At 35.2% G+C, this 27,946-nt stretch overlaps 3 protein-coding genes and 2 pseudogenes across 3 annotated transcripts; 1 reads left to right on the forward strand and 4 right to left on the reverse strand.

Annotated features, from left to right (window-relative positions):
• Positions 1-128: 128 nt before the first annotated feature.
• On the reverse strand, positions 129-4,557 carry LOC118053972 (wall-associated receptor kinase-like 8). The gene is made up of 3 exons (XM_035065404.2): positions 3,475-4,557; positions 3,266-3,379; positions 129-1,480 (listed from the first exon to the last, which is right to left on the reverse strand). The coding sequence occupies exons 1-3, from the start codon at positions 4,397-4,399 to the stop codon at positions 264-266; spliced, it is 2,256 nt and encodes a 751-aa protein (XP_034921295.1). The 5' UTR covers positions 4,400-4,557; the 3' UTR covers positions 129-263.
• A 4,329-nt stretch (positions 4,558-8,886) lies between these two features.
• Positions 8,887-12,202, reverse strand: LOC118053973 (wall-associated receptor kinase-like 8). The gene is made up of 3 exons (XM_035065405.2): positions 11,105-12,202; positions 10,814-10,927; positions 8,887-10,195 (listed from the first exon to the last, which is right to left on the reverse strand). Exons 1-3 carry the CDS (start codon positions 12,024-12,026, stop codon positions 8,979-8,981), a joined length of 2,253 nt encoding a protein of 750 aa, XP_034921296.1. The 5' UTR covers positions 12,027-12,202; the 3' UTR covers positions 8,887-8,978.
• Positions 12,203-14,920: 2,718 nt separating this feature from the next.
• Positions 14,921-15,712, forward strand: LOC118053995 (probable CCR4-associated factor 1 homolog 11). Its single transcript, XM_035065422.1, has one exon. The coding sequence runs from the start codon at positions 14,921-14,923 to the stop codon at positions 15,710-15,712; it is 792 nt and encodes a 263-aa protein (XP_034921313.1).
• Positions 15,713-17,490: 1,778 nt separating this feature from the next.
• LOC118053997 (wall-associated receptor kinase-like 4) lies at positions 17,491-18,142 on the reverse strand (annotated as a pseudogene).
• Positions 18,143-18,342: 200 nt separating this feature from the next.
• On the reverse strand, positions 18,343-27,079 carry LOC118053974 (wall-associated receptor kinase-like 22; annotated as a pseudogene).
• Between the last annotated feature and the right edge of the window lie 867 nt (positions 27,080-27,946).

The raw sequence follows: 27,946 nt of genomic DNA on the forward strand, positions 1-27,946 counted from the left end.
TGCCGTTAGATTGAACTTGACAGGATTAATATCTTTTGATAACTTTTGATGGAAGTACTGGGGTGAGATAGAGAAAATCAAAGGAGTGATAAAATCACACGGAGAGATCATAAATTAATAGAACTACCACAAGGCACAAACTACTAATTATACATATATGTTGTTCGATTAATTAGTTTAGGAACGTCTGATGAAGGGAGATACAACGAGAAAATTATAAAATTGTCTAAAACTCACGCAAATCAAATGAACATAAATCTTAATCACCATGTTTCGTGAGAAATCAATGGCTGGACATCCAAAGATGGAGCCGTGCCATTTCTAAAATCGTCAATTGTTACTGAAGTAGGAGGCCCAGCAATTTCCCATACGTTGGGAACTTCATCCCTGATGTTTTCAAGTTCTTTACTACTTTGTTGTGCATGAAGAGCTCCTTTTGACAGCCGAATCTGCTCCAACTCTATCGCCACTTCTCTCATTGTTGGTCGTTTCCTTCCATTCAAGTTCAAGCATCTTCTTGCAAGCTTAGCGACTGCGATAACTTCTTCGTCACGGTCCTGCCCCATAAGTCGTTCGTCAAGAATATCAAATATCTTGTTCTCTTCCATCAAAAGAATAAAATGAGTGGCTAAACTTCTCCTGTCTTCCGGCCTTTCATAAGAAATTGGTTTTTGCCCGCTCAAGAGCTCTGCAAGAACAACACCAAAACTGTAGACGTCACTTTTTCCGGTAAACTGGCTAGACTGGAAGTACTCTGGGTCCAAGTATCCAAAAGTGCCTTGAACATGAGTGGTTAGATGAGTTTGATCAATGGCGATCGATCTTGAAGTTCCGAAATCTGATACTTTTGCTCTGAACTTCTCATCTAACATTATATTTGTAGACTTGATATCACGGTGATAAATCGGAATGCAGGCTGCGGAATGAAGATAAGAAAGTGCCCTAGCAACTTCAGTAGCAATCCTTAGTCGCATTTCCCATGAAAACTCGAACTCCTCCTTCTGGTCATGAATATACTCAAAGAGATTTCCATTGGGAATGAATTCATAGACTAGCAGAGGAACCTCCGTCTCTAAACAACAACCTAGCAACTTGACCACATTTCTATGATTGACTTGTGAAAGGATGACGACCTCATTGATAAATTCTTCCAACTTTTCTTCATCCACCATTTTGGATTTTTTGATAGCAACGATCATTCCATCTGCTAGCATTCCTTTATAAACAGTTCCTTGGCCACCTTGACCAAGTATTCTATTATCATTAAAACGATCGGTTGCCTTTTCCAGCTCCTTGGAAGGAAATATTTTTGTTTTCTGAATGCTTCCATCACTTGATGATAATTGTTGCTGCAGCAATAAACCACCATTTCGTTTGAAGAACTTCTTCTTCAGTTCAATGTTCTTTTTTTTTTTTACAAGTTTATATAACCGCCAAATACCAACAAGCAGCAGCAACAATCCAGTGGCCGCACCTAGAACTGCCATTGCTCGCAAGGCAAAAAAAAAAAAAAAAAAATTGTTAGATACATACACACGTATTATTATTGAACAACAATCCATGTAAAAAAGGTGGTTAAATCGTTTTTAGGTTGAGGTAACCTTCTGCCGTATATTTTTTTAAATTCTTATATTCTTATATGTTATTGTATATTCATTTTTTTTCCTTATATATCCTCTCACTATTTTGAACAAAAAAGCCACAACAACCTCCAAAAGAAAATTTAATTTTAAAAAGCCTAAAAAAATATTTACAAAACATATAAAACATTAAAAAAATTGAAAAGTGAACACAAAAAAATAATTGTTAGATACATATATTATTATTGAACAACAATCTATGTCAACAAGGTGGTTAAATCTTTTGTGGGTTGAGGTAACCTTCTACCGCATATTTTTTTATGTACTTTTTTTTTTATTTTAAATTCTCATATGTTATCGTATATTCATATGTTTTTCCTTATATATCCTTTCACTATTTTGAACAAAAAAGCCACAACAACCTCCCAAAGAAAATTTAATTTTAACCTAAAACAATTACAAAAATGAAGTAAAAAAGCATGGAAAGCCTCACATGAATAAAAAACAAATAAAAAATTTTATGAGTTACCATTTTTAAAAAATAAAAAATTGAAAAGTGAAAAAAAAAACTTACTTGAATATAAAAAATAAAAAAATTTCATGTCAACAAAGCCTCACAACTAGAAATTATATCTATGGCAACAAAATAAGTTTTACAGGTTATGGATTTTTCAAAAATTTTATGAGTTACCATTTTAAAAAAAAAATATCTATGTTCAATTTAAAATGTTTTGGTAATCTCCAGGTTTTTTCATTTTAGGTTTTTTTTTTTAAAAAATATGTTATTATTTTTTTTTTATCTATTTTATTTGTTTTAATTTCATGTATTGTTAAGTTTTCAAAAAAAAAAAAATTTACATTTGATATATTTTAAGACTTAAATTTTTATGTTGGAGGTCTTAGGGGTATTTTCATCCAAACAGTAACAAAAGAGTATATAAGAGAAAATATCTATATATCCGTGCATACGAAAAATTTCTTAAAATGAATTTTTTTTTTAAATAACACGTGGAAGAATAAATCCAATGCATAAAGATAAATAAATCAATTGACCTAATTTTTTTAATTAACTTACCACTTTTCTTTTTATTCCCACAAATAAAATCAATATTTTTTCTTCTTGAAGTGCAAATGGAGAACTTTCCAAGTCAAACATACCGAATCGATTAGTATAAAAAACACTGTTCAACAATAGCAATGTCAAACACCTCAAACACGCAAAAAAAAAAAAAAAAAAACCATACAAAAAATTTAAAAGTTTCTCATATAAGTGGAAAAGCGTAATTATAGATAATTGTACATTAAGTTTCCAGTTCTTGTCTATATTTAATTAATTAAAAAAAGAAAGAAAAAGAGAGTGAAATTAAAAAGAACAGAATTATATCGTATGCTATTGTTTACAGGAGAACCAAGGGTAATTAGAGAAGGGTAAAGATGTAAATTAATAATTAAGAAAGTACTATATATAATCGCCTCATTCTATCCATTTTGGGGAGATAAAAAAGGCAGTCATGGACGATAATTAATTTTCTCGTAGCTTCCATTCCATTCTCTCAGACAAGGGAAAATATATAATTTCTACTGTCTCCCAAACACAATTTATCCTCTAAACCAACGTTTCAGGTTCCTATAAATTACGAAGGAAAAAAGAATTCAGGAAAAAAGTTCCTCTAAAAAGAACTTACTCAAGAAAGTGATCTTAGCTTTGTCAAGCTCGCACTTGTACCGCCCCGGCACATTCACACATTTTGTCATCCCCGAACACAAATTTACCCCGGGAATTTTGCACTCATCGATATCTGATTCAGGAAATCCAATGAGTAAGTATATTCATGTGATTGGAGCCATTCAAAAGTAGAATGATTAAATCACATTAAGCGTGTTCGAATCATACCAGTGCATCCATCAGGAAGATACGGATTGCCTTCATAGCCATGGTTGCACCTACAAGTAGTTGAATTGGAATACAATGTTACTGTCCTCAAATCCCACCCACCAGAACTTAAGTTCATAGGGCGTCTGCAATACATTGCATCTGAATTCTTTGCATCAGAATAAAATGTTACACCTTCAGGGATGTCAGTACCATAATACATAAACCAACGCAGGATAACTGGAACATATTGCATATAGTGCACCTCCTCGGGACTTGATATATTGTTCCAGAACCATGCTCTCTCTACTATAAAAGCTACCTTGCATTGATTTCTGCCTTGATCATTAGGGTCCTCTGCGGTCCCCAAACTCGCGTTGAACACCTGGAGACTCAAGGGAATTGTGGTCTGGCAGCAATTGTTACCAGAACAGTAGCTATTTTCTTTCCCTTCAGCACTAGAACTAGTCAAATTATTAGCACCGCAAGTTGACGTGCACCCAACAATTTCTGGCTCAATTCCGTTCAATAAAGCAGGCTTGTTGCAGCCCATTGCGATGAAGGTATTTGAGGAAGAGAAGGCGAAAGGACTTGCAGTCATATCAATGGATATGTTGGCACCTCTACCAGAACAGCCGGAGGAAATTATTGGACTGTTTACTCGAACCAGAGGAATAGTACTGTACCCTATTGAAATCTCCAAGACCTCCATGTTGATGCTTATTAAGAAAGCCCTGCTGGGAGAATCCGCAGTTGCTTCTTTGCAATCAACTGAGAACCACTCATTCATGTAACAACCTGTTCCTATTCCAAATGGAAAAGGGATGCTAATGTTTCCACAAGTGTCTTTACAATTAGGCTTCGCCATAATTAGTGCTGATACAGTTGCTATTTCAGGGACTAGAAATAGCAGGAAAAAAATTAGAGAAACACTACGAGGAATCATGCCTTCCCTTCTATTGCAGATTTAGATGCTGCTGGAGATCAATAATGGAAGGGGAGAGAGAGAGAGAGGGGAAAGATCTTTCTTTGCTCCCTATATTTGTGAGAAAAAAATACTAATTGAGACAGAGAAGACTACCTTAAAAGAGTAAACGAACTGTCCAAATCTATCTATATATATAATATGGTGGCCTTCCATATTTTTAATTCGAGTATTCGTAGGATTTAGAGCTAGGATGTTTCTTCCCAACTTCCAAGCTTTGATTAATAATGTATAAATTCCACAAGACTATAAAAAGGCTCTCAAATTGATGAGTGATGGTGACTTTCGTCTAACCAATTCAAAGAGGATTAGTCTAAAAGTAAAGAGAAGAAACAGTAGGCTGTGAACCACATAAATGTGTTAGAACTCAGAATAGAGAAATTAAAGATAGAAAGGGAGCGTGTAGACGACGGTGCTATGAATAAAACATTTCCCCAAAATCCCAACCATGTCTGCCCGCTTATGGTCCCAAATTTTAAAAAATTAGTTTTTAATATGTTTAATTTAATCCTTAGCCATGTTATCTAACCTCAAATTAACCAATAACTACACTATGTCACCTTTCCAAATACAAACACACAAAAACCCTAAATTTCTAAATTTAGGGTTTTTCAATCCCCCATAAAAATTAACAAAAGTAAGTGCATTTAGAGCAATAGAAACATCTTGCCACAATCAATTACCCCAATTTGTTAATCCCTTTGCAAGAAATCCCAAGATGTTCTTTAGTACATCTCAAATCTTTTTCTTGTTCTTTAGTTTTATATCTTTGTTTTGTTGTCCTTAAACTCCTACAACACTACTTTTTAATTCCAACAAAAAGCACTAACATCAACAGAGTTACAATTTTTTATTTCCAATTCTTTCAAGTTTTTTTTTTTTACCGTTAATTTTTTTTCTTGTTTGGCTGCTACAGAAAGAAGAGAAGAAAGATTGTAAATTCATTGTTTAGAAGTCGAAAAAAAATAAATTTCAGAATCATAGGAATTTAATACTTCAAGAAGGAGGTTATCCTTTTGATATCGAATTCCTATTCCAAATGGAAAAGGGATGCTAATATTTCCACAAGTTTCTGTAGGATTTGGAGTTGGGATGTTTCTTCCCAACTTCCAAGCTTTGATTAATAATGTATAAATTCCACAAGACTATAAATTAAGATTCTCAAATTGAGTGATGGTGACTTTCGTCTAACCAATTCAAAGACGAGTAGTCCATAACTAAAGAGAATAGCGTGTAGACGACGATGCTATGAATAAAACAGGGGAAGAAAAGTCGTTTCTCTTGAGTGCCAAGATCTTATTATAATGTGGAATATCCAGTAGATAAGTACTCAGAATGAACATATGTTTAGAAATTAATCAGCAATCAGCTAGCAAACCTAATTCAAAAAGAGATTGGAAGATTGTGTTTAGTTAATGTTATAGGATGTAATGAACATATACAAAAGGGATAGAAAATTCATCAAATGAAAGTTCTCCTCATTAATGCAAGTGTTTTGTTTTAAAAAATTCTAACAAGAATAGTGTCCGACTTGCAGTGACGAAGTACAATTACTTAATAATTTAACTATTTTAATATCATAGAATTTTAAATAATCTAAGAGGAAGCTACAATTTTTTTCTTCTGTTTTACTTTTCAACAAAAAATAATAATCCATTATAACTCTTAAATTAAATCAATTTTTTTTATAGAAATTCCATATCATGGAGAAACTTAACCGAAATTTCCAACGTGAAATCTCAAACTTAAGTTATTGGACAGAGTGTTTCTGTGTGGACATATAATTTGGACCCAAAATCACAATTCTATCATTAACCATGTATGCTTTCGGTTCCTTATTTAGGGATTAGCACCCGTGAACAGCAGCATGAGCACCGATGATACCAGCAGCAACAATAACAAGTTCAGTAATTGCTCCTTATTTGGATAATGGATATCCGAAACTCAATTAGGTATTCAAGATTTATATCCGAAACTTTTTTCTTTTCTTTTCTAATGGAAAATAAATAAATATATTTGTTTATTTGTTGAGAATAAAAAAGATCTTTTTTCAAAAAAAAAATACATTAAGATTACAAATATTTTTTATAAGAGATGTTGTTACCCAATTTTTGACCCACCTTTTTGATAAAATTTTCTAAAAATTAAAAAAATATATGATTTTTTTTAATATATTTGCATCGTTTTTAGCATTTTCAGCATCGTTTCAAAAGAATTTAAATTTTTAATGGTCTTTTAAACGCATTTGACTTTTCACGTGTTATTTTTAAAATAATTGATTTTTCTTATTGAGTCGATGTTGATATTACTCATTTTTAAAAAATACAGAAAAATAAGACAAATCAAATTTACAAAAAATAAAGAAGTTGAGGAACTAAGTTTGGGGACCAAACAATATTTTGCCTATAAATAATATTTTCCCAAAACCAGCCAAACCTCTCTTCATCATCTTCCTCAACCTCTCTATAACCCAAGCCCTTATTTTTTCCCGCAAGCAACAGACTACCTCCTAGACCGAACACAGTCGGTGCTACCAATAGAAGCAAAGATCATTAGCTCATCAACCGGCCCTAGGAACCAGCCAAAGGACAGCAGCCCACAGACTCAGATCGGCCGGCCTTCCTCCAGCTCCTCCATCATAGACTGAACCATCTCTCCCCTCCATTCAGCTTCCAATATTAGCGGCCAAAACAACAACTTGAAGCCAGCCGCCACTCACCCTCTCCTGGCCGACTCAACTTCCCCATAACCGAGAGCAACCCCACAGTGGCTCCTTTCTTCCTCAGGCTGAACACATCAGCAACCCCCGTTATCTTCTTCCCAGTCTTCAATCGTGCCCACATACCAGCCTCTAACAGCACCGATAACAACCGTGGAGGAAAGTAGAAGAAACTAGATCTAAAAAACTAACTACATACTGATGTGTGCATTTTCTTTTTGTTGCACATAATGTAGCTCCTCACCACTGGCAATAAGGAAAGGAAGAGGAGAGGAAGACGTTCCCGATCCACTGGTTTTCTTGCATTCAACGGCGATGGCCCGTGAACCCACGCGCTGTCACTGTGCATACAGTTCTAGAAGGCTTCCAGTGCTGTTATGGATTTTTGGGTGCCTATTTTGTAAATTTTAAATTGTTTAATGTAATTGTTGTTTAGTTTTTTTTTTAATTTTTATAATTTGTAGTGTGGATGTAAAAAAAAAAAAAAAAGGAAAAAATATAGTAAAAGTGAATGTGTGTTGTTTGTACTTGTTTTTTGGATTTTTTTTTATTATTTTATTTTTATGATAGAACCGCAAAAACAAAAGAAAAATTTAATATTTTGATTTGCTCACGGTAAAAGATTATGAACTTATACGTAAGTCGTATTCCTAATATCCGATGAAAACATAAAATTATTAAAAAAAATTAACACATCAAAGCTATGAAGCAGCTTATCTCAGGTAGGGTGCGTTAGGGGTGCTAATACCTTCCCTAATCACAACCAGTCCTTTACCCGTGAATCTCTGACAAGACCAGTATATTTTGGTTTCCTAGTAACCCTCAATGAAATACTAGGTGGCGACTCCCAGAATCAAACAAGCAAAGGAATGAAAATCGCCAACGCCGCCGCGCGAGCAATTGCGACTCCACTAGGGAAAGTATTATTTCTGACAATATTGGACTAAGCTTTGTGTATTTGATGTGTTTTTGCAATTTTATCTCTCTTTTTTTAATATTTTTGTTTGCATGCATTTTATATAATTGTTTCATGCATCACATGTTTTTATTTTTGAAAGCACACACAAGCTTTTAGGTTAGGTGAGGAACTAGCGATCTGCCCTATGACTATTAGTCAAGGTTCAGATGCATAAAACACCCAATTCATATCTAAGTGCTTGCTTTGTAATGATGGTTATACGCTTAACCATTTCTCACAACGCCTCTATACTGTCTTTACGAAGATGACACAGTCAATCGGTTCTTGGCAGTGTTTTCTCTGCCTCATGCTTGAGCTCCTTAGTGACTTTGTATACATGATGATGTACCAGAATTTGTCTTAAAAATTTTTAATCACATCCACTGATAATTCTTCATTGTTTTTATAACAGTTACACTGTTGATTTCTTTTATGGCTAAATTATGTTTTTCCATTTTATAGATATAGTTTATCTGTGCTGTAAGTTTTTTGATGAATGAAATCATTATTCAATGAACGAGCTAGAAGCAGGATCGACCTGCTACAAAGCTATACAAAAAGAAAGCCACCTATTCAGACTAGTTCCCAGTTATAACAGATAGCAAACAAGTCTGTTTTCTTGATAAATAGCTACTTGACAAATTGCAGATTTCCACCATTTGTGTTTGACAGTGAAAAGAACAGCTTGAAAAATGCTGTTAACAGGGGAATTTCAGAGTTATGACATCCAGAGTTTCTTTGCACAAAATACTAAATTATACATGTTGTTCGATTAGTTTAGGAACGTCTGATGAAGGGAAATACAACGAGAAAATCTTAAAATTGTCTAAAACTCATGCAAATCAAATGAACATAAATCTTAATCACCATGTTTCGTGAGAAATCAATGGCTGGACATCCAAAGAAGGAGCCTTGCCATTTCTAAAATCGCCAATTGTTACTGAAGTAGGAGGCCCAGCAATTTCCCATACGTTGGGAACTTCATCCCTGATGTTTTCAAGTTCTTTACTACTTTGTTGTGCATGAAGAGCTCCTTTTGACAGCCGAATCTGCTCCAACTCTATCGCGACTTCTCTCATTGTTGGCCGTTTCCTTCCATTCAAGTTCAAGCATCTTCTTGCAAGATTAGCGACTGCGATAACTTCTTCGTCACGGTCCTGCCCCATAATTCGTTCCTCAAGAATATCAAATATCTTGTTCTCTTCCATCGAAAGAATAAAATGAGTGGATAAACTTCTCCTGTCTTCCGGCCTTTCATAAGAAATTGGTTTTTGCCCACTCAAGAGCTCTGCAAGAACAACACCAAAACTGTAGACGTCACTTTTTCCGGTAAACTGGCTAGACTGGAAGTACTCTGGGTCCAAGTATCCAAAAGTGCCTTGAACATGAGTGGTTAGATGAGTTTGATCAATGGCGATCGATCTTGAAGTTCCGAAATCTGATACTTTTGCTCTGAACTTCTCATCTAACATTATATTTGTAGACTTGATATCACGGTGGTAAACCGGAATGGATGCTGCGGAATGAAGATAAGAAAGTGCCCTAGCAACTTCAGTAGCAATCCTTAGTCGCATTTCCCATGAAAACTCGAACTCCTCCTTCTGGTCATGAATATACTCAAAGAGATTTCCGTTGGGAATGAATTCATAGACTAGCAGAGGAACCTCCGTCTCTAAACAACAACCTAGCAACTTGACCACATTTCTGTGATTGACTTGTGAAAGGATGACGACCTCATTGATAAATTCTTCCAACTTTTCTTCATCCACCATTTTGGATTTTTTAACAGCAACGATCATTCCATCTGCTAGCATTCCTTTATAAACAGTTCCTTGGCCACCTTGACCAAGTATTCTATTATCATTAAAACGATCGGTTGCCTTTTCCAGCTCCTTGGAAGTAAATATTTTTGTTTTCTGAATGCTTCCATCACTTGAGGATAATTGTTGCTGCAGCAATAAACCACCATTTCGTTTGAAGAACTTCTTCTTCAGTTCAATGTTCTTTTTTTTTTTTACAAGTTTATATAACCGCCAAATACCAACAAGCAGCAGCAACAATCCAGTGGCCGCACCTAGAACTGCCATTGCTCGCAAGGGAAAATAAAATAAAATTGTTAGATACATACACACGTATTATTATTGAACAACAATCCATGTCAACAAGGTGGTTAAATCGTTTTTAGGTTGAGGTAACCTTCTGCCGTATATTTTTTTAAATTCTTATATTCTTATATGTTATTGTATATTCATTTTTTTTCCTTATATATCCTCTCACTATTTTGAACAAAAAAGCCGACAACAACCTCCAAAAGAAAATTTAATTTCAAAAAGTCTAAAACAATATTTACAAATGAATTTTTTAATTAACGAAGACTGAAAATTTCTTAAAATGAATTTTTTTTAAAAATAACACATGGAAGAATAAATCCAATACATAAAGATAAATAAATCAATTAACCTAATTTTTTAATTAACATACCACTTTTCTTTTTATTCCCACAAATAAAATCAATATTTTTTTTTACAAATAGTTGTTTTCTTCTTGAAGTGCAAATGGAGAACTTTCCAAGTCAAACATACCGAATCGATTAGTATTTAAAATTTTCCCACAAATAAAATCAATATTCAAACATACCCAATGTTTCAGGTTCCTATAAATTACGAAGGAAAAATAGAATTAAGAGACAGAAACTTACTCAAGAAAGTGATCTTAGCTTTGTCGAGCTCGCACTTGTACCACCCCGGCACATTCACACATTTTGTCATCCCCGAACACCAATTTACCACGGGAATTTTGCACTCATCGATATCTGATTCAGGAAATCCAATGAGTGAGTATATTCTTGTGATTGGAGCCATTCAAAAGTACTAGAATGATATTGCACGGTGAATTTATGCTTCAACTCTATTCTAAAGCTTCAGTACTCCATTATTTTTTCTTAAGAAAAAAAAAAGATTAAATCACATTAAGCGTGTTCGAATCATACCAGTGCATCCATCAGGAAGATACGGATTGCCTTCATAGCCATCGTTGCAACTACAAGTACTTGAATTGGAATACAATGTTACTGTACTCAAACCCAACCCACCAGAACTTAAGTTCAAAGGGACGTTGCAATACATTGCATCAGAATTCTTTGCATCAGAATAAAATGTTACACCTTCAGGGATGTCAGTACCATAATACATAAACCAACGCAGGATAACTGGAACATATTGCATATATTGCACCTCCTCGGGACTTGATATATTGTTCCCGAACCATGCTCTCTCTACTATAAAAGCTACCTTGCATTGATTTCTGCCTTGATCATTAGGGTCCTCTGCGTTCCCCAAACTCGCGCTGAAAACCTGGAGACTCGAGGGAATTGTGGTCTGGCAGCAATTGTTACTAGAACAGTATCTATTTTCTTTCCCTTCAGCACTAGAACTAGTCAAATTATTAGCACCGCAAGTTGACGTGCACCCAACAATTTGTGGCTCAATTCCGTTCAATAAAGCACGATTGTTGTAGCCCATTGCGATGAAGGTATTTAAGGAAGAGAAGGCGAAAGGACTTCCAGTCATATCAATGGATATGTTGGCACCTCTACCAGCACAGCCGGAGGAAATTATTGGACTGTTTACTCGAACCATAGGATCACCGTACCTTATTGAAATCTCCAAGACCTCCATGTTGATTCTGCTTAAGAAAGCCCTGCTAGGAGAATCCGCGGTTGTTTTGTTGCAATCAACTGAGAACCAGTCATTCATGGAACAACCTGTTCCTATTCCAAATGGAAAAGGGATGCTAATGTTTCCACAAGTGTCTTTACAATTAGGCTTCGCCATAATTAGTGCTGATACAGTTGCTATTTCAGGGACTAGAATTAGCAGGAAAAAAATTAGAGAGACACTACGAGGAATCATGCCTTCCCTTCTATTGCAGATTTAGATGCTGCTGGAGATCAATAATGGAAGGGGAGAGAGAGAGAGGGGAAAGATCTTTCTTTGCTCCCTATATTTGTGAGAAAAAAATACTAATTGAGACAGAGAAGACTACCTTAAAAGAGTAAACGAACTGCCCAAATCATTTGAAGCAAATTCAATGAAAAGTTCTCTCTCAATCTATCTATATATATAATATGGTGGCCTTCCATATTTTTAATTCGAGTATTCGTAGGATTTAGAGCTAGGATGTTTCTTCCCAACTTCCAAGCTTTGATTAATAATGTAAAAATTCCACAAGACTATAAAAAGGCTCTCAAATTGATGAGTGATGGTGACTTTCGTCTAACCAATTCAAAGAGGATTAGTCTAAAAGTAAAGAGAAGAAATAGTAGGCTTTGAACCACTTAAATGTGTTGGAACTCAGAATAGAGAAATTAAAGATAGAAAGGGAGCGTGTAGACGACGATGCTATGAATAAAACAGGGGAAGAAAAGTCGTTTCTCTAGAGTGCATGCCAAGATCTTATTATAATGTGGAATATCTAGAAATAGTAGATAAGAACTCAGAATGAACATATCCTTAGAAATCTATTTAAAGTGAATGAAAGCTTTAATTGATTATGGGCTAAAACATCTCTTCAGTTTCCACATGAGAAATTACGAAGGAAAAGTATACATTTGGGAGGGAATTAACCAGGCAGATGCAGCCAACGACTTTGCATGCATGCCAACTGAGATAGCAGATCTTCTAGAGGTCTTCTACATGTTTTTTTTTTTTTTTTTTAAAAAAAATTTCTTGCTTTGAAAAATAAAAACCGAAAAGAAAGATCTAGGAAAGTAGTTTTCGTAACAGCCAACGACTTTGCATGCATGCCATCATTTCACATTCAACCCACATAATCCCATATCTAGAAATTCAATTCATCAAGAATGTGGACGACGATGCTATGAATAAAACAGGGGAAGAAAAGTCGTTTCTCTTGAGTGCCAAGATCTTATTATAATGTGGAATATCCAGTAGATAAGTACTCAGAATGAACATATATTTAGAAATTAATCAGCAATCAGCTAGCAAACCTAATTCAAAAAGAGATTGGAAGATTGTGTTTAGTTAATATTATAGGATATAATGAACATATACAAAAGGGATAGAAAAATCACCAAATGAAAGTTCTCCTTATTAATGCAAGTGTTTTGTTTTAAAAAATTCTAACAAGAATAGTGTCCGACTTGCAGTGACGAAGTACATTTACTTAATAATTTAACTATTTTATTATCATAGAATTTTAAATAATCTAAGAGGAAGCTACAATTTTTTTTCTTCTGTTTTACTTTTCAACAAAAATAATAATCCATTATAACTCTTAAATTAAATCAGTTTTTTTTATAGAAATTCTATATCATGGAGAAACTTAACCGAAATTTCCAATGTGAAATCTCAAATTTCTGTGTGGACATATAATTTGGACCCAAAAATCACAATTCTATCATTAACCATGTATGCTTTCGGTTCCTTAGTTAGAGATTAGCACCCGTGAACAGTAGCATGAGCACCGATGATACCAGCAGCAACAATAACAAGTTCAGTAATTGCTCCTTATTTGGATAATGGATATCCGAAACTCAATTAGGTATTCAAGATTTATATCCGTTAGGTTTTAGGTGGATAATATGACTCCTTAATTGCATAGGCGGGACTCTCTGGCCCTTGTTGCACGTCCAAGCATTGGTGGATCTATGTTGCCCGCAAAGAGAAATCACCTGCGATTAGTTGGGCTTCCGGCCCCTTATATTTAAACAGTGATGAGCTCACAGCCATCTGGCCCATTTCGGCTTTGTCCAAAGAGATAAGTGTGGAGTTGAAACCGGGTTTTACTTTACCCGACTCAAAATGTCTCCATCATAGATTTTTTAGCATCTGCCCATACCTCCGATCTAGTGAAGTCGGGTTACATGGATGCCTTTCTAGTATCCATTAAAAACCCGATCGAATCTAGGGGTTTTTTTTTAATAAAAAAAAATAATCTACTTTTATAAAACAAACAGAATCATAAAATAAATTAAAAATTTTTTTATATAAAAAATATTTAAATTATCATTAAAGTATCTTAAATAAAAATTCTAATTAAGTTTTTTTTTATATAGATTATTGGGTCTGACGATTAGATCCAAAATATTTGGGTATTATAAATATTTTTGTTTGATAAACAATAAAATAAATCATAAAAAAACCACAAATAACCAAAATAAAACAAAAGGATTGTAAAATTATTATTATTACAATTTACACTAAAATATCTTGAATATCATTGGTTGATATTATTGACGGGATCTTATATTTATGATAAAATATTTTGAATATCTTATTGCAAGTATAACTTTTTTATTGACCAAAAAATATATAAAGATTTATTTGTTTTCCATGTTATTTATTTAATTTTTTTTAAAAAAAGAATAAAATAACACATGGTAAAATTTAATTGGTAGAAAATTTATGTTTCTAGATATAGTTTATCTGTGTTTAAGTTTTTTGATGAATGAAATCATTATTCAATGAACGAGAAGCAAGATCGACCTGCTAGGTAGGATATTAGGTAGGCAATTAAGTGTCTTATTCGTTAAGGACTCCTTGATTATATAAAGAGGTTGTAATTTTAAACCGAATTAATTTAAGACACTGAAAGTAGAACTCCATTAGGACAATCCTTCTCACGGCAGGAAACCTTTTTTAATTTTGAGATGGGAAACCAGAAGAAACAAGGATTCCATACACTCCTCATCAACTTCGGACCAGATCTTGGCTATAGATTGACAACCTAAGCCATTGAAATAGCTCAACTTGCATTAGCTCTTCAAATCACAACAGCGTCAACGATGAACAGCAGCAAACCAGTACATCTGCGCGAACTCTGGGCAGACAACCTCGTATATGAATTTTTTCTAATCAAGGAAGCGATCTCTTGCTTCCCCTTGGTTGTTTTGGACACAGAATTCCCTGGTACTATCTTTCAATTAAATCGTGACAAGATCTCGCTGTCTCATGCCACTCCCTATGAAAACTACTGTCTCATGAAGTGGAATGTTGATCTCTTGAAAATAATTCAACTTGGGATGACTCTTTCTGATTCACATGGAAATCTTCCAAGTTTCGGAACAGAATTCCACTATGCGTGGCAGTTTAATTTCCGGGATTTCAATATCAAGCACGATCATCACAATGAAGAGTCTATTGGGTTACTTGAACGCCAAGGTATTGATTTGAAGAAGAACAGAGAGACGGGTACTGATTCCTCATATTTTGGAAGGCTGATTTTGAGTTCTGGACTTGTTTCCAATAATTCTTCAATAACTTGGATTACTTTTCATGGCGCATATGATTTCGGATCCTTGATCAAGATTTTAACTAAACGAGAGTTGCCAAGTGATATGCGGTCTTTTTTGGGGATGATGAGGTTCTTCTTTGGGGTTCGAGTTTATGATACAAAATTCATGATGGGATGCATTAGTGGCTTGCACGGTGGATTGGAGAGGGTAGCTATGTTACTTGGTGTTGAACGAATAACGGGAAGAAGGCACCAGGCAGGATCTGATAGCTTGTTAACTCTTCAGACATTCGTGAGATTTAAGGAGTCGTGTGCTAAAATTGATCTCGAGAAATTGAATTGATATGAGGGAATGATGTTTGGACTGTGTGAAGGCTGGTTAGGGTTCACTTACGCACCTGATACATTCATGGGCACTCTAGTTTGAAGGAATATCAATGGAGTTGTACTCTCAGGTCTAGAAAATGTATAATTAATTGTTATAACGTAGATGTTCATAACTGCGTCGATTATCACCAGCAGTACGTAGAGGTTATATGAAATTGATCAAATAAGAAGTGGTTGAGGCATGGGTACAGTAAGGAAATTATAACTCTGGAAGACGATCGATAAAAAGAAAAGAGATCTGCTCATGTTCTTTTTTTCCTGATAAACCGGAACAATTTTTGCAGAAATTATTATTATTATTATTATTATTATTATTCAGAAGAGGACGAACCCGTTTGTTAACTGGGAAAATGCCGCATAAACAAATGGCGGTTCAAAATCGAACATTCCTATGCATGGGCAGAGCCAGAAAGTTTTTGTGTCCTAGATTATTAAATAAATATATAAATTTTTTATAAATTGTTTTTAAAATAAATTATTATCTTATGTACATTAATTTTTAAAGTTAACAGTAAAGTTTTGATTTAAATATACAACCTAAAATATTAAAAAATAAATTTAAAATACATAAAATTGAAGTGAAAGTAAAAATAAAACTCACTATTAAAAATTATAATATCCTTCAATATTTTGTAGAATATAATTCATCTATAATCGAATCTGAATTTATAATGTAACAACCCCTCAACCGAGATAAAATAATAATCTCATGTCAACTGAAAAAATAAAGTAATTAAATTTTTTCCCTCTTTCAATTCCTCCTCCATTCACTTGATTCTTCCTTAAATTAGTATTTTATAAGTTGGACTTTGTAAATTTCCAAGATCAATCTCACTTTTTTTTATTTTTTTCCTTGGATATTTTTTGTTTTTCCCTTACTTTTCTTTCTTTGTCTCTCGCCTTTTCTCTTTTTTTTTCTATTATGCCTGCCTGATTGGCAACATGTAAAAGAAAGGAAGATCTGATTTATTTTATTTTATAATGATAAATAATTATTTTACCCTTAATTAATGAGTCGTTTTGCTTTTATTTGACAGTCTTTTTTTATTAGTACTTACCAAGCCTCGTTCATCCTAAAATTTTAAACAAATTTTATTCAATATAACTTAAGATCCCTTGTAAAATTTAAGCTCAATCTGATGGTCGGATTGAGAATTACGTCCAATAACATAAAAAAACTAGTCAAATTATGATTTTTCATCAAATTTCTGAATCTTTTCAAAAATTCTAAAATTTTAACCCAAATTAAAATATCATACTAGAAGGCTCCACGTAAATTTTTTTAAAAAAATTAATAACTTAATTGAGAATTATAAATTTTTTCATATATAAAACTAGTAAAAAAATATTGATAAAATCTTAAACTAGAAGCCCAGCCAAACCTTTAACATGCCCTCACCCCTGATTGTAGTGCTATCAAATGGTGCATTTTGTGCACCTTGATAAGCTCAGGCTGCCGTATAATATCGGCCAGGTAGTCGGTCTCCTGAGATCAAATTAAACATACATGGTTTGGCGAGGTACTAGCATGATGAGTGAGGTGGTAAAGGGCCTAGGCATCATCACCAACAATTGAGAACATATGGTTGGCTATGGCGAAGAAAAGTAACCGAGTGGCTGCAACATTGATGACTCGGAAGAGGTTTGACTCACCAGAGTTTTTTTTTTAGTTTTTTTTTTTTAATCCTACCTGGGCTACAGCCCAACGGAGCCTTGTGAAAGGCTCCGCCCTTGTTAGTATGCTACAGTCAAAGAGTGCTGAAGAAGGAAATATTTGCAACTCGTGGTCTTGGGGTCATATTTCCAAAGCTTGTAATCCATCACCCAAGCCAGCACCACCGGAACATATTCCCGATCATGAAACACTTGCAGATTGTTTGTATCGGAGAACGCAACCCATTCTTGTTCTGCTAGAAAAGTAAGCTTGCATCCACTGCTGTCTTGACTCTCATTTTTAGTTTCTAGACTTGGATTAAAAACCTGCATCCTGAAAGGAGCTCTGGCTACGCAGCAGTGCTTACCAGAACAGAGACTATCAATTTCTTGCCCAAAAATAATGGTTGTATGATTATAGCAGGGAACGCATGTTGAGTCGCATCCACTGACTTGGGGCCCAATCTCTGTCAATAGAGCACGGATGTTGCAGCCGACTGCAATGAACAGATTACTGAAGGAGAAAAAGAAAGGACTTCCCTCCAAGTTCATCGGATTGCCTACCGGAACAACTGGAGGACATAATTGGACCTTTGACAACGGCAGCACCATCTCCAATATTCAGAAAAAAATTTAATTCAGTAACACGTTGCTAAAATAGCGGTTGATACTTGATACTATCTCAAGATAAAAAAATGATGGACATAGTTTGGATAAAAGAGACATGTTTCATGTTTTTCTTGAATCGATTTTAATCGAGATTTTTTTTTCTTTACAATGAGAATTTAGCCATTCTTTTTAAACTGGGACGAATAAATAAAGAAAATGAAGTTTATGACTGAAATTGAATTTTATAAATTATTAAGAACTAAAAGTTTATAATTTAAAAAATTAAGAATTAAATAGAGAAAATTTAATAACTATTATTGAAACTAAAATATAATCTTTCAACTTTCGGATTTAGAGTAACTTTTGCTGGGAGTAGGCTCAAAATACTAATTATACATATATGTTGTTCGATTAGTTTAGGAACGTCTGATGAAGGGAAATACAACGAGAAAATCTTAAAATTGTCTAAAACTCATGCAAATCAAATGAACATAAATGCCATGGATGTACTTAATCACCATGTTTCGTGAGAAATCAATGCTTGGACATCCAAAGATGGAGCCGTGCCATTTCTAAAATCGCCAATTGTTACTGAAGTAGGAGTCCCAGCAATTTCCCATGCGTTGGGAACTCCATCCCTGATGTTTTCAAGTTCTTTACTGCTTTGTTGTGCATGAAGAGCTCCTTTTGACAGCCGAATCTGCTCCAACTCTATCGCGACTTCTCTCATTGTTGGCCGTTTCCTTCCATTCAAGTTCAAGCATCTTCTTGCAAGGTTAGCGACTGCGATAACTTCTTCGTCACGGTCCTGCCCCATAATTCGTTCCTCAAGAATATCAAATATCTTGTTCTCTTCCATCAAAAGAATAAAATGAGTGGCTAAACTTCCCCTTTCTTCCGACCTTTCATAAGAAATTGGTTTTTGCCCACTCAAGAGCTCTGCAAGAACAACACCAAAACTGTAGACGTCACTTTTTCCGGTAAACTGGCTAGACTGGAAGTACTCTGGGTCCAAGTATCCAAAAGTGCCTTGAACATGAGTGGTTAGATGAGTTTGATCAATGGCGATCGATCTTGAAGTTCCGAAATCTGATACTTTTGCTCTGAACTTCTCATCTAACATTATATTTGTAGACTTGATATCACGGTGGTAAACCGGAATGGATGCTGCGGAATGAAGATAAGAAAGTGCCCTAGCAACTTCAGTAGCAATCCTTAGTCGCATTTCCCATGAAAACTCGAACTCCTCCTTCTGGTCATGAATATACTCAAAGAGATTTCCGTTGGGAATGAATTCATAGACTAGCAGAGGAACCTCCGTCTCTAAACAACAACCTAGCAACTTGACCACATTTCTATGATTGACTTGTGAAAGGATGACGACCTCATTGATAAATTCTTCCAACTTTTCTTCATCCATCATTTTGGATTTTTTGATAGCAACGATCATTCCATCTGCTAGCATTCCTTTATAAACAGTTCCTTGGCCACCTTGACCAAGTATTCTATTATCATTAAAACGATCGGTTGCCTTTTCCAGCTCCTTGGAAGTAAATATTTTTGTTTTCTGAATGCTTCCATCACTTGAGGATAATTGTTGCTGCAGCAATAAACCACCATTTTGTTTGAAGAACTTCTTCTTCAGTTCAATGTTCTTCCGTTTTTTTACAAGTTTATATAACCGCCAAATACCAACAAGCAGCAACAACAATCCAGTGGCCGCACCTAGAACTGCCATTGCTCGCAAGAGAAAAAAATAAAATAAAATTGTTAGATACATACATACATATTATTAAATCTTTTTTTGGTTGAGGTAACCTTCTGCCGTGTATTTTTTTACGTACTTCTTTTTTTAATTATTATATGTTATTGTATATGTTGGGAATATTTTCTTATTCACTGCATAGTTGTCCAGGTCAATAGGAGTTTGTTAGTTAGTGGATGAATAAATGGTATACGTGTCCAGCTCTCAGTACTTAGTGGCTAGTCTGTTGGGTTAAGTTGGGTTAGTGCCTAGTCTTTAGTTAATTCTGTTTTCGATTATTTGAGTCATTGTAATGCCTATTTAAAGGCACTGTTCTTTATTCAATAATATAGCAATTCATTCTCATTCTCTACGATCTGTGCAACAGTGGTATCAGAGCCAGGTTAGAGTGAAATTAAAAGAATTGAAATTGAGAGTTTTGTGAGGGAGAGACAGCAGCAGCTTCACCCACTAAATTGAGAGAGAACGAAGCTTTGTGAGAGTTCACCCACTAAATTGAGAGCTTTGTGAGAGAGAACGGAGCTTTGTGAGAGAGAACCCACCAAATTGAAAGCTTTGTGAGAGAAACAGCAGTAGCTTCATCAAGCATCGATGGCGTCAGAAAACAGTTTCGTTCAACCTTCAATTCCACGGTTTGATGGTCATTACGACCACTGGAGCATGCTAATGGAGAATTTCTTCAAATCGAAAGAGTATTGGAGCATTGTTGATTCTGGAATACTAGAATTAACCGAAGGGGTCGTGCTGACAAATGCCCAGAAAAGTGAACGAGAAGGGTTACAATTGAAGGATCTTAAGGCCAAAAATTTTCTATTTCAGGCCATAGATCGCTCAATTCTGGAAACCATTTTGTGCAAAGACACATCAAAGCACATTTGGGACTCCATGAAAAAGAAGTATCAAGGGTCAACAAGAGCAAAAAGGCAGCAGCTTCAAGCACTTCGTTCTGAGTTTGAAATACTCCGAATGAAGTCAGGGGAATCAGTCACAAATTACTTCTCACGGACAATGGTAATTGTCAACAAGATGCGAACCCATGGAGACAAAACTGAAGATGTCATCATCGTGGAAAAGATTCTTAGATCCATGACACCGAAGTTCAATTTCGTTGTCTGTTCCATCGAAGAGTCTAACAATATTGAAGAACTGTCAATCGATGAATTACAGAGTTCTTTGTTGGTTCATGAACAGAAGATCAGCCAACAGGATAAAGAAGAACAACTGTTGAAAGCCTCAATTGACTATCACCCTACTCCAATCAAGGCTTACAGAGGGCGAGGCAGGGGACGAAATGACTACAAAAGGAATGACAATCGTGGTCACATACAGCAGTTTCAGCATCATCGTGGACATCATCAGCAGAATCAACATCATGAAAATCATTTTCATGAAAGAGGAAGAAGAAGAGGAGGTCATCAGAATGGTGGCAGATCAGAACATCACTCAATGTCAGCAGACAAATCCAATGTGGAATGCTACAGATGTCATAGGTATGGTCATTTTCAGTCAGATTGTAAAACTAATATGACTAGAGGCTATGGTGAGAAATTAAACTTTGCTGAAAAAGAAGAAGAGATTTCGTTGTTAATGGTTTGCCATGCAAAAGAAGAAACGAATAGGAATTTGTGGTATTTAGACACAGGGTGTAGTAATCACATGTGTGGAGATAAATCTGTGTTCTCTGTCTTGGATGAATCATTTCGTGATGATGTGAAATTTGGAGACAATTCTAAGGTCTCTGTGATGGGGAAAGGAAGGGTCTCAATTCAGACTAAGGAAGATTCCACACACAATATTTCTAATGTGCTTTATGTACCAGACTTGAAGACTAATTTGCTCAGTGTAGGGCAGCTGCAAGAAAGGGGGTATGAAATTTCTATCAAGAATGGGGTATGTCAAATTCGGGATGATAATTTGAGCTTAATTGCTCAAATAAACATGACAACCAACCGAATGTTCCCTCTCTACCTGAACAGCACCATTCAATCTTGTTTCTTAGCAACAATGAATAATGATGCATGGCTATGGCATCTTCGTTATGGTCATCTAAATTTTGGTGGACTGAAGACCCTACAAAAGAAGAGGATGGTGACTGGCTTACCAAAAATTGCAACCCCTTCATCAGTTTGTGAAGAGTGTGTTGTCAGCAAACAACACCGAAAGCCATTTCCAAAGTTCAAGTCTTGGAGAGCAAAGATGCAGTTGTAACTGGTGCATTCTGATCTTTGTGGACCAATTAATCCAACCTCTAATGGTGGTAAAAGGTATATAATTACCTTTATTGACGACTTTAGTCGAAAAATTTGGGTCTATTTCTTGCAGGAAAAATCTAAGGCATTTGCCTCTTTCAAGCATTTCAAAGCATTGGCTGAAAAAGAGGTTGGATTACCAATCAAAATTCTTCACACGGATCGTGGAGGAGAATACAACTCTCTTGAATTCACAGAATTTTGCAAAGATCATGGGATTAAAAGACAGCTTACCGCAGCCTTTACTCCCCAGCAGAATGGGATTTCTGAGAGGAAAAACCGAACCATTCTAAACATGGTGCGAAGTCTGCTGAATATGAGTGGCATTCCAAGAGATTTATGGCCTGAGGTGGTTACATGGAGCATTCATATCTTGAACAGAAGTCCAACATTTGCTGTTCAAAATATGACCCCAGAGGAGGCTTGGAGTGGCAGACGACCAGCAGTGGATTACTTCAAGATTTTTGGGTGCATTGCTTATGCCCATATTCCAGATGTGAAGAGGAAAAAGCTGGAGAACAAGGGAGAAAAATGTGTTTTTCTTGGTGTTAGTGATCATTCCAAAGCCTACAAGCTTTACAATCCTAACACTAAGAGAATTGTGATTAGCCGTGATGTAATCTTTGATGAAGACCAATTCTGGTCATGGCACAACAGTGTTCCCAACAAGCCTTTGGTGCTAGATACTGATATTGATAATGATAATGAAGAAGGGCTGCAAGTACAACCGACAGTAGCGAGTCCACAACTAGTGGATGATCAAAGGCCTTTACGTGCAAGGACAAGGCCTGCATGGATGACAGATTATGAAGTTGCTGGAATTGCCCAAGATGAAGACCCACTCATCTATTTTGCCCTATTTTCTGACTGTGATCCTACAACCTTTGAAGATGCAGTCAAAACATCCACATGGCGCCAGGCAATGAATGAAGAGATTGCGGCAATTGAAAGGAATAATACCTGGGAATTGACTCAGCTTTCAGAAGGGCACAAAACCATTGGTGTCAAATGGGTGTACAAAACCAAATTGAAGGAAAGTGGTGAAATCGACAAACATAAGGCCCGGTTAGTAGCCAAGGGCTACAAACAAGAATTTGGTGTGGACTATAAAGAGGTGTTCTCTCCTGTTGCACGCATGGACACAATCAGATTGGTGCTTGCAATGGTAGCTCAGAACTCATGGTCTATTTTCCAGCTAGATGTGAAATCAGCCTTCTTACATGGAGAGCTAGAGGAGCAGGTATATATCGATCAACCTCCTGGTTATGTTAAACTTGGTGCTGAAGATAAAGTATATAAGTTAAAAAAGGCGCTCTATGGACTTAAACAAGCTCCCAGAGCTTGGTATAGTCGCATAGAGGCTTATTTTTTAAGGGAGGGATTTCAGAAATGCCCACATGAGCATACACTTTTTGTCAAAACTGAAAATGGAAAAATGCTGATTGTGTGCCTATATGTGGATGATTTGATTTACACTGGAAATAATTATGCCATGTTTGAGAAGTTTAAAGAGTCTATGATGATTGAATTCGAGATGACTGATCTCGGGATGATGCATTACTATCTCGGCCTTGAGGTAGTACAATCAACAACTGGCATTTTCATTTCGCAAAAGAAGTATGTTCAAGAAATCTTAGAAAGATTTGAAATGAACAATTGTAACTCAGTTGGCACACCTACTGAAGTTGGTGTGAAACTTTTCAAGGATCCAGAAGGGAAGAGGGTTGACAGTACAAACTACAAACAAATTGTAGGGAGCCTAATGTATTTGACAGCGACGAGGCCTGACATAATGTATGCTGTCAGTCTCATTAGTAGATACATGGAAAACCCTAAAGAGATTCATCTTCTTGCTGCAAAAAGAATCTTTCGTTACCTACAAGGTACTGCTGATTTTGGATTACTCTACAAAAAAGGAGAACATTCAGATTTAATGGGTTTTACTGATAGTGACTATGCCGGGGATCAAGATGATCGGAAAAGCACTTCGGGGTATGCTTTTATGCTGGGTACAGGAGCCGTCTCATGGTCATCCAAGAAACAACCAATAGTTACCTTATCAACAACCGAAGCTGAATTTGTAGCTGCAGCTTCATGTGCATGTCAAGCAATTTGGCTAAGGAGGATTCTTGAAGAAATTCAGTTCAAACAACAAGGAGCAAACTTCAATTTATTGTGACAACAGCTCAACAATAAAAACTATCAAGAAATCCTGTGCTACATGGGAGAAGCAAGCACATTGATGTCAAATACCATTTCTTAAGGGATCTCGCAAAAGATGAAGTAATTAATCTTATTTTCTGCAGGAGTGAAGACCAAGTGGCTGACATATTCACTAAGCCGCTTAAAACACCATTGTTTCACAAGCTAAGGGAGTTGCTTGGAGTGTGTTCTTTGGGATGATTGTATTAAAAGCTATCTTATTATTCTTTAAACTGAATGTCTGAAATTGTTCAGTTTAAGGGAGGGATTGTTGGGAATATTTTCTTATTCACTGCATAGTTGTCCAGGTCAATAGGAGTTTGTTAGTTAGTGGATGAATAAATGGTATACGTGTCCAGCTCTCAGTACTTAGTGGCTAGTCTGTTGGGTTAAGTTGGGTTAGTGCCTAGTCTTTAGTTAATTCTGTTTTCGATTATTTGAGTCATTGTAATGCCTATTTAAAGGCACTGTTCTTTATTCAATAATATAGCAATTCATTCTCATTCTCTACGATCTGTGCAACAGTATATTCACATTTTGTTTCCTCATGTATCCTTTCACTATTTTGAACAAAAAAACCACAACAACATCCAAAAGAAAATTTAATTTTAAAAAGCCTAAAACTACAATTTCGAAAAAATATATAAAAAAAGCATGAAAAGCCCACAAAACATTAAATTTTTTTTGAAAAGTGAACAAAAAAAAAAAAACTTACTTGAGTAATATAAAAAATAAAAAATAAATCATGTCAACAAAGCCTCACAGCTAGAAATTATATCTATGGCAACACAATAAGTTTCACTGTATATGGATTTTTCAAATTTTTTATTAGTTACCGATTTTTCTTTTTAAAATATCTATGATCTATTTAAAATGTTTTGGTATTCTCCAGGTTTTTTCAATTTTAGGTAATTTTAAAAAAATTAATTTTGTTTTCTAGTTTTTTCATGTTTTGTTAAGTTTTCAATTTTTTTTTACTTTGATATATTTTTAATACTTAATTTTTATTTTGGAGGTCTTAGGGGTATTTCTATCCAAAAAGTAGCAAAAAAGAGTATATAAGAGAAAATATCTATATATTTGTGCATACAAAGAGTGAAAATTTCTTAAAATGAAAATTATGAAAATAAAATTCAACATGTCAAAGAATTATCTTAACTTAATAATTTAAGTTATTAGTTAATATTTCAAGATATGATTTATATTATTCTCTAACACAATACATAAATATAAACAAATCAATTAACCTAATTTTTTTTAATTAACTTACCACTTTTCTTTTTATTCCTGCAAATAAAATCAATTTCTTTTTTACAAATGGTTTTTTTCTTCTTGAAGTGCAAATGCAGAACTTTCCATGTCAGACATACCGAATCGATTAGTATAAAAAACACTTGTATAACAATAGCAATGCCAAACACTTAAAAAAAAAAAAAAAAACAAAATTAAGTGGTAAAAAATTTTAAAATTTTCTGATATAAGTGGAAAAGCGTAATTATAAATTTAAGCATCCAATTCTTATCTATATTTAATTAATTAAAAAAAGAAAAGAGAGTGAAATTAAAAAAAGAACAAAATTATATCGTATGCTTTGATTTACAGGAGAACCAAGGGTTAGAGAAGGGAAAAGACGTAAATTAATAATTAAGAAAGTACTATATCATCATTGCCTCATTCTATCCGTTTTGTGGAGATAAAAAAGGCAGTCATGGACGACAATTTTCTCGTAGCTCCCTTTCCATCCTCTCAGACAAGGGAAAATATATAAAATCTACTCTCCCAAACACAATTTACCCTCTAAACCAATGTTTCAGGTTCCATGCAAAAAGAATTAAGAGACAGAAACTTACTCAAGAAAGTGATCTTAGCTTTGTCGAGCTCGCACTTGTACCCACCCGGTACATTCACACATTTTGTCATCCCCGAACACCAATTTCCATTGGGATTTTTGCACTCATCAATATCTGATTCAGGAAATCCAATGAGTGAGTATGTTCATGTGCTTGGAGCCATCCAAAAGTAGAATGATATTGCATGGTGAATTTATGCTTCAACTCTATTCTAAAGCTTCAGTACTCCATTATTTTTTTTTTTTTAAGAAAGAAAGATTAAATCACATTAAGCGTGTTCGAATCATACCAGTGCATCCATCAGGAAGATACGGATTGCCATCATAGCCCAGGTTGCAACTACAATTAGTTGAATTGGAATGCAATGTTATTGTACTCAAACCCCACCTACCAGAAACTAATGTTAAGGGGGGCTGCAATTCTTTGCATCAGAATTCTCCACACGGATGTCATCACTATAAATAAACCAATCCAGGAATACTGGGACATGCTGCAAAATCTTGCACCGCCTCGGGACTTTTTATGTTGTCCAGGGACCATGCTCTGTCTACTATAAAAAGCTTACCTTGCATTGATTTCTTCCTTGATCATTAGGGTCCTCTGTGGTCCCCAAACTTGCACTGAACACCTGGAGATTCCAGGGAATTCTGGTCTGGCAGCAAATTGTTACCAGAAACAGTACCTCTTTTTTTTTACCTTCTGTACTAGAAACTAGTCAAGTTATTAGCACCGCAAGTTGACGTGCACCCAACAATTTCTGGCTCAATTTGGTTCAATAAAGCACGATTGTTGCAGCCCATTGCGATGAAGATATTTAACGAAGAGAAGATGAAAGGACTTCCAGTCATATTAAAGGCTAAGTTGGCACCTCTACCAGAACAGCCGGAGGAAATTATTGGACTGTTTACTCGAACCCTACTGTTCCCTAATGAAATCTTGAAGACCTCCATGTTGATTCTTCTTAAGAAAGCCCTGCTGGGAGAATTCGCAGTTGTTTATAAATTCACGCCTACTGTTCACACAAGAAGAAGAAGAAGAAGGGGAAGGGGAGAGAGGGCAGAAAACCTGGCGTGGTGGTGGATGCCGTCATTAGTCTGGTTGAGGACGGTGGAAGAGTTGGTTGCCAGCGGTTGAAGCTAGTTGCAGGTCACGACGGGAAGAAGAAAAGTTGCAGAGGAGAGAGAAATGCTGGAAGGAGAAGAGAAAGAAGATCACGGTGGCTGCTTGGTGGCCGGTTGTGGTTAGAAATGGTGGCTAAGGCTATGATAGAGACGGTGGCTGGCGGCAGAGGAAGCAAAAGAAGAAGAAAAAAAACATGCGAGAGGGGCTGTAGTGAGGAGAGAGAAATTGTAACGCCCTCAAATCATAATGTCATGAAAACTCCAAACATTTCTTTACCAATGTCAAGTATTGGTTAATATGTCTAAATTTATGGGTTTTTTTAAATAAAATTTTTTTTTGGCAAACTTTCCTCTATTTTTGTTGGTACCAAGTTATCGACAACACTTCTATTATATGTCATTATGACTTCCATCTTGATCCAATCATCCCGGATCACATTCCAGTTATCAAACAATAACGCAATACTTCTATTTATTGATTAGTAAATTAACATAAATGTACTTCCAAAACAACCCAAAAGATAAACAAATTCATCACAAACATGATAAATGCTTACTAACTACATATATGCCTTTAAACTACATAAATACAAAATTAAGATTAAGAGTCATATTATGTCTATAATAAATCTTATCTTATCATTTTGAAAATGATTTGGTCATACTAATAACTATACATATATATAATACTTCCACTACCTATTACACCTTCTACTTGATTTTTTCCAAAACAAAAGGATT

Source organism: Populus alba, chromosome 1, assembly GCF_005239225.2.
Source record: "Populus alba chromosome 1, ASM523922v2, whole genome shotgun sequence".
NCBI lineage: Eukaryota > Viridiplantae > Streptophyta > Magnoliopsida > Malpighiales > Salicaceae > Populus > Populus alba.

Bases quoted from the DNA above. Each gene is read 5' to 3' on its own strand.
- LOC118053972 (XM_035065404.2), bottom strand. From the start codon at position 4,399: ATGATTCCTCGTAGTGTTTCTCTAATTTTTTTCCTGCTATTTCTAGTC. The intron at 3,380-3,474 runs GTATGATTCGAA...TTCCTGAATCAG, and splicing joins TCTTCCTGATGGATGCACTG to ATATCGATGAGTGCAAAATT. The intron at 1,481-3,265 runs GTAAGTTCTTTT...GAGCAATGGCAG, and splicing joins AGCTAAGATCACTTTCTTGA to TTCTAGGTGCGGCCACTGGA.
- LOC118053973 (XM_035065405.2), bottom strand. From the start codon at position 12,026: ATGATTCCTCGTAGTGTCTCTCTAATTTTTTTCCTGCTAATTCTAGTC. The intron at 10,928-11,104 runs GTATGATTCGAA...TTCCTGAATCAG, and splicing joins TCTTCCTGATGGATGCACTG to ATATCGATGAGTGCAAAATT. The intron at 10,196-10,813 runs GTAAGTTTCTGT...GAGCAATGGCAG, and splicing joins AGCTAAGATCACTTTCTTGA to TTCTAGGTGCGGCCACTGGA.
- LOC118053995 (XM_035065422.1), top strand. From the start codon at position 14,921: ATGAACAGCAGCAAACCAGTACATCTGCGCGAACTCTGGGCAGACAAC.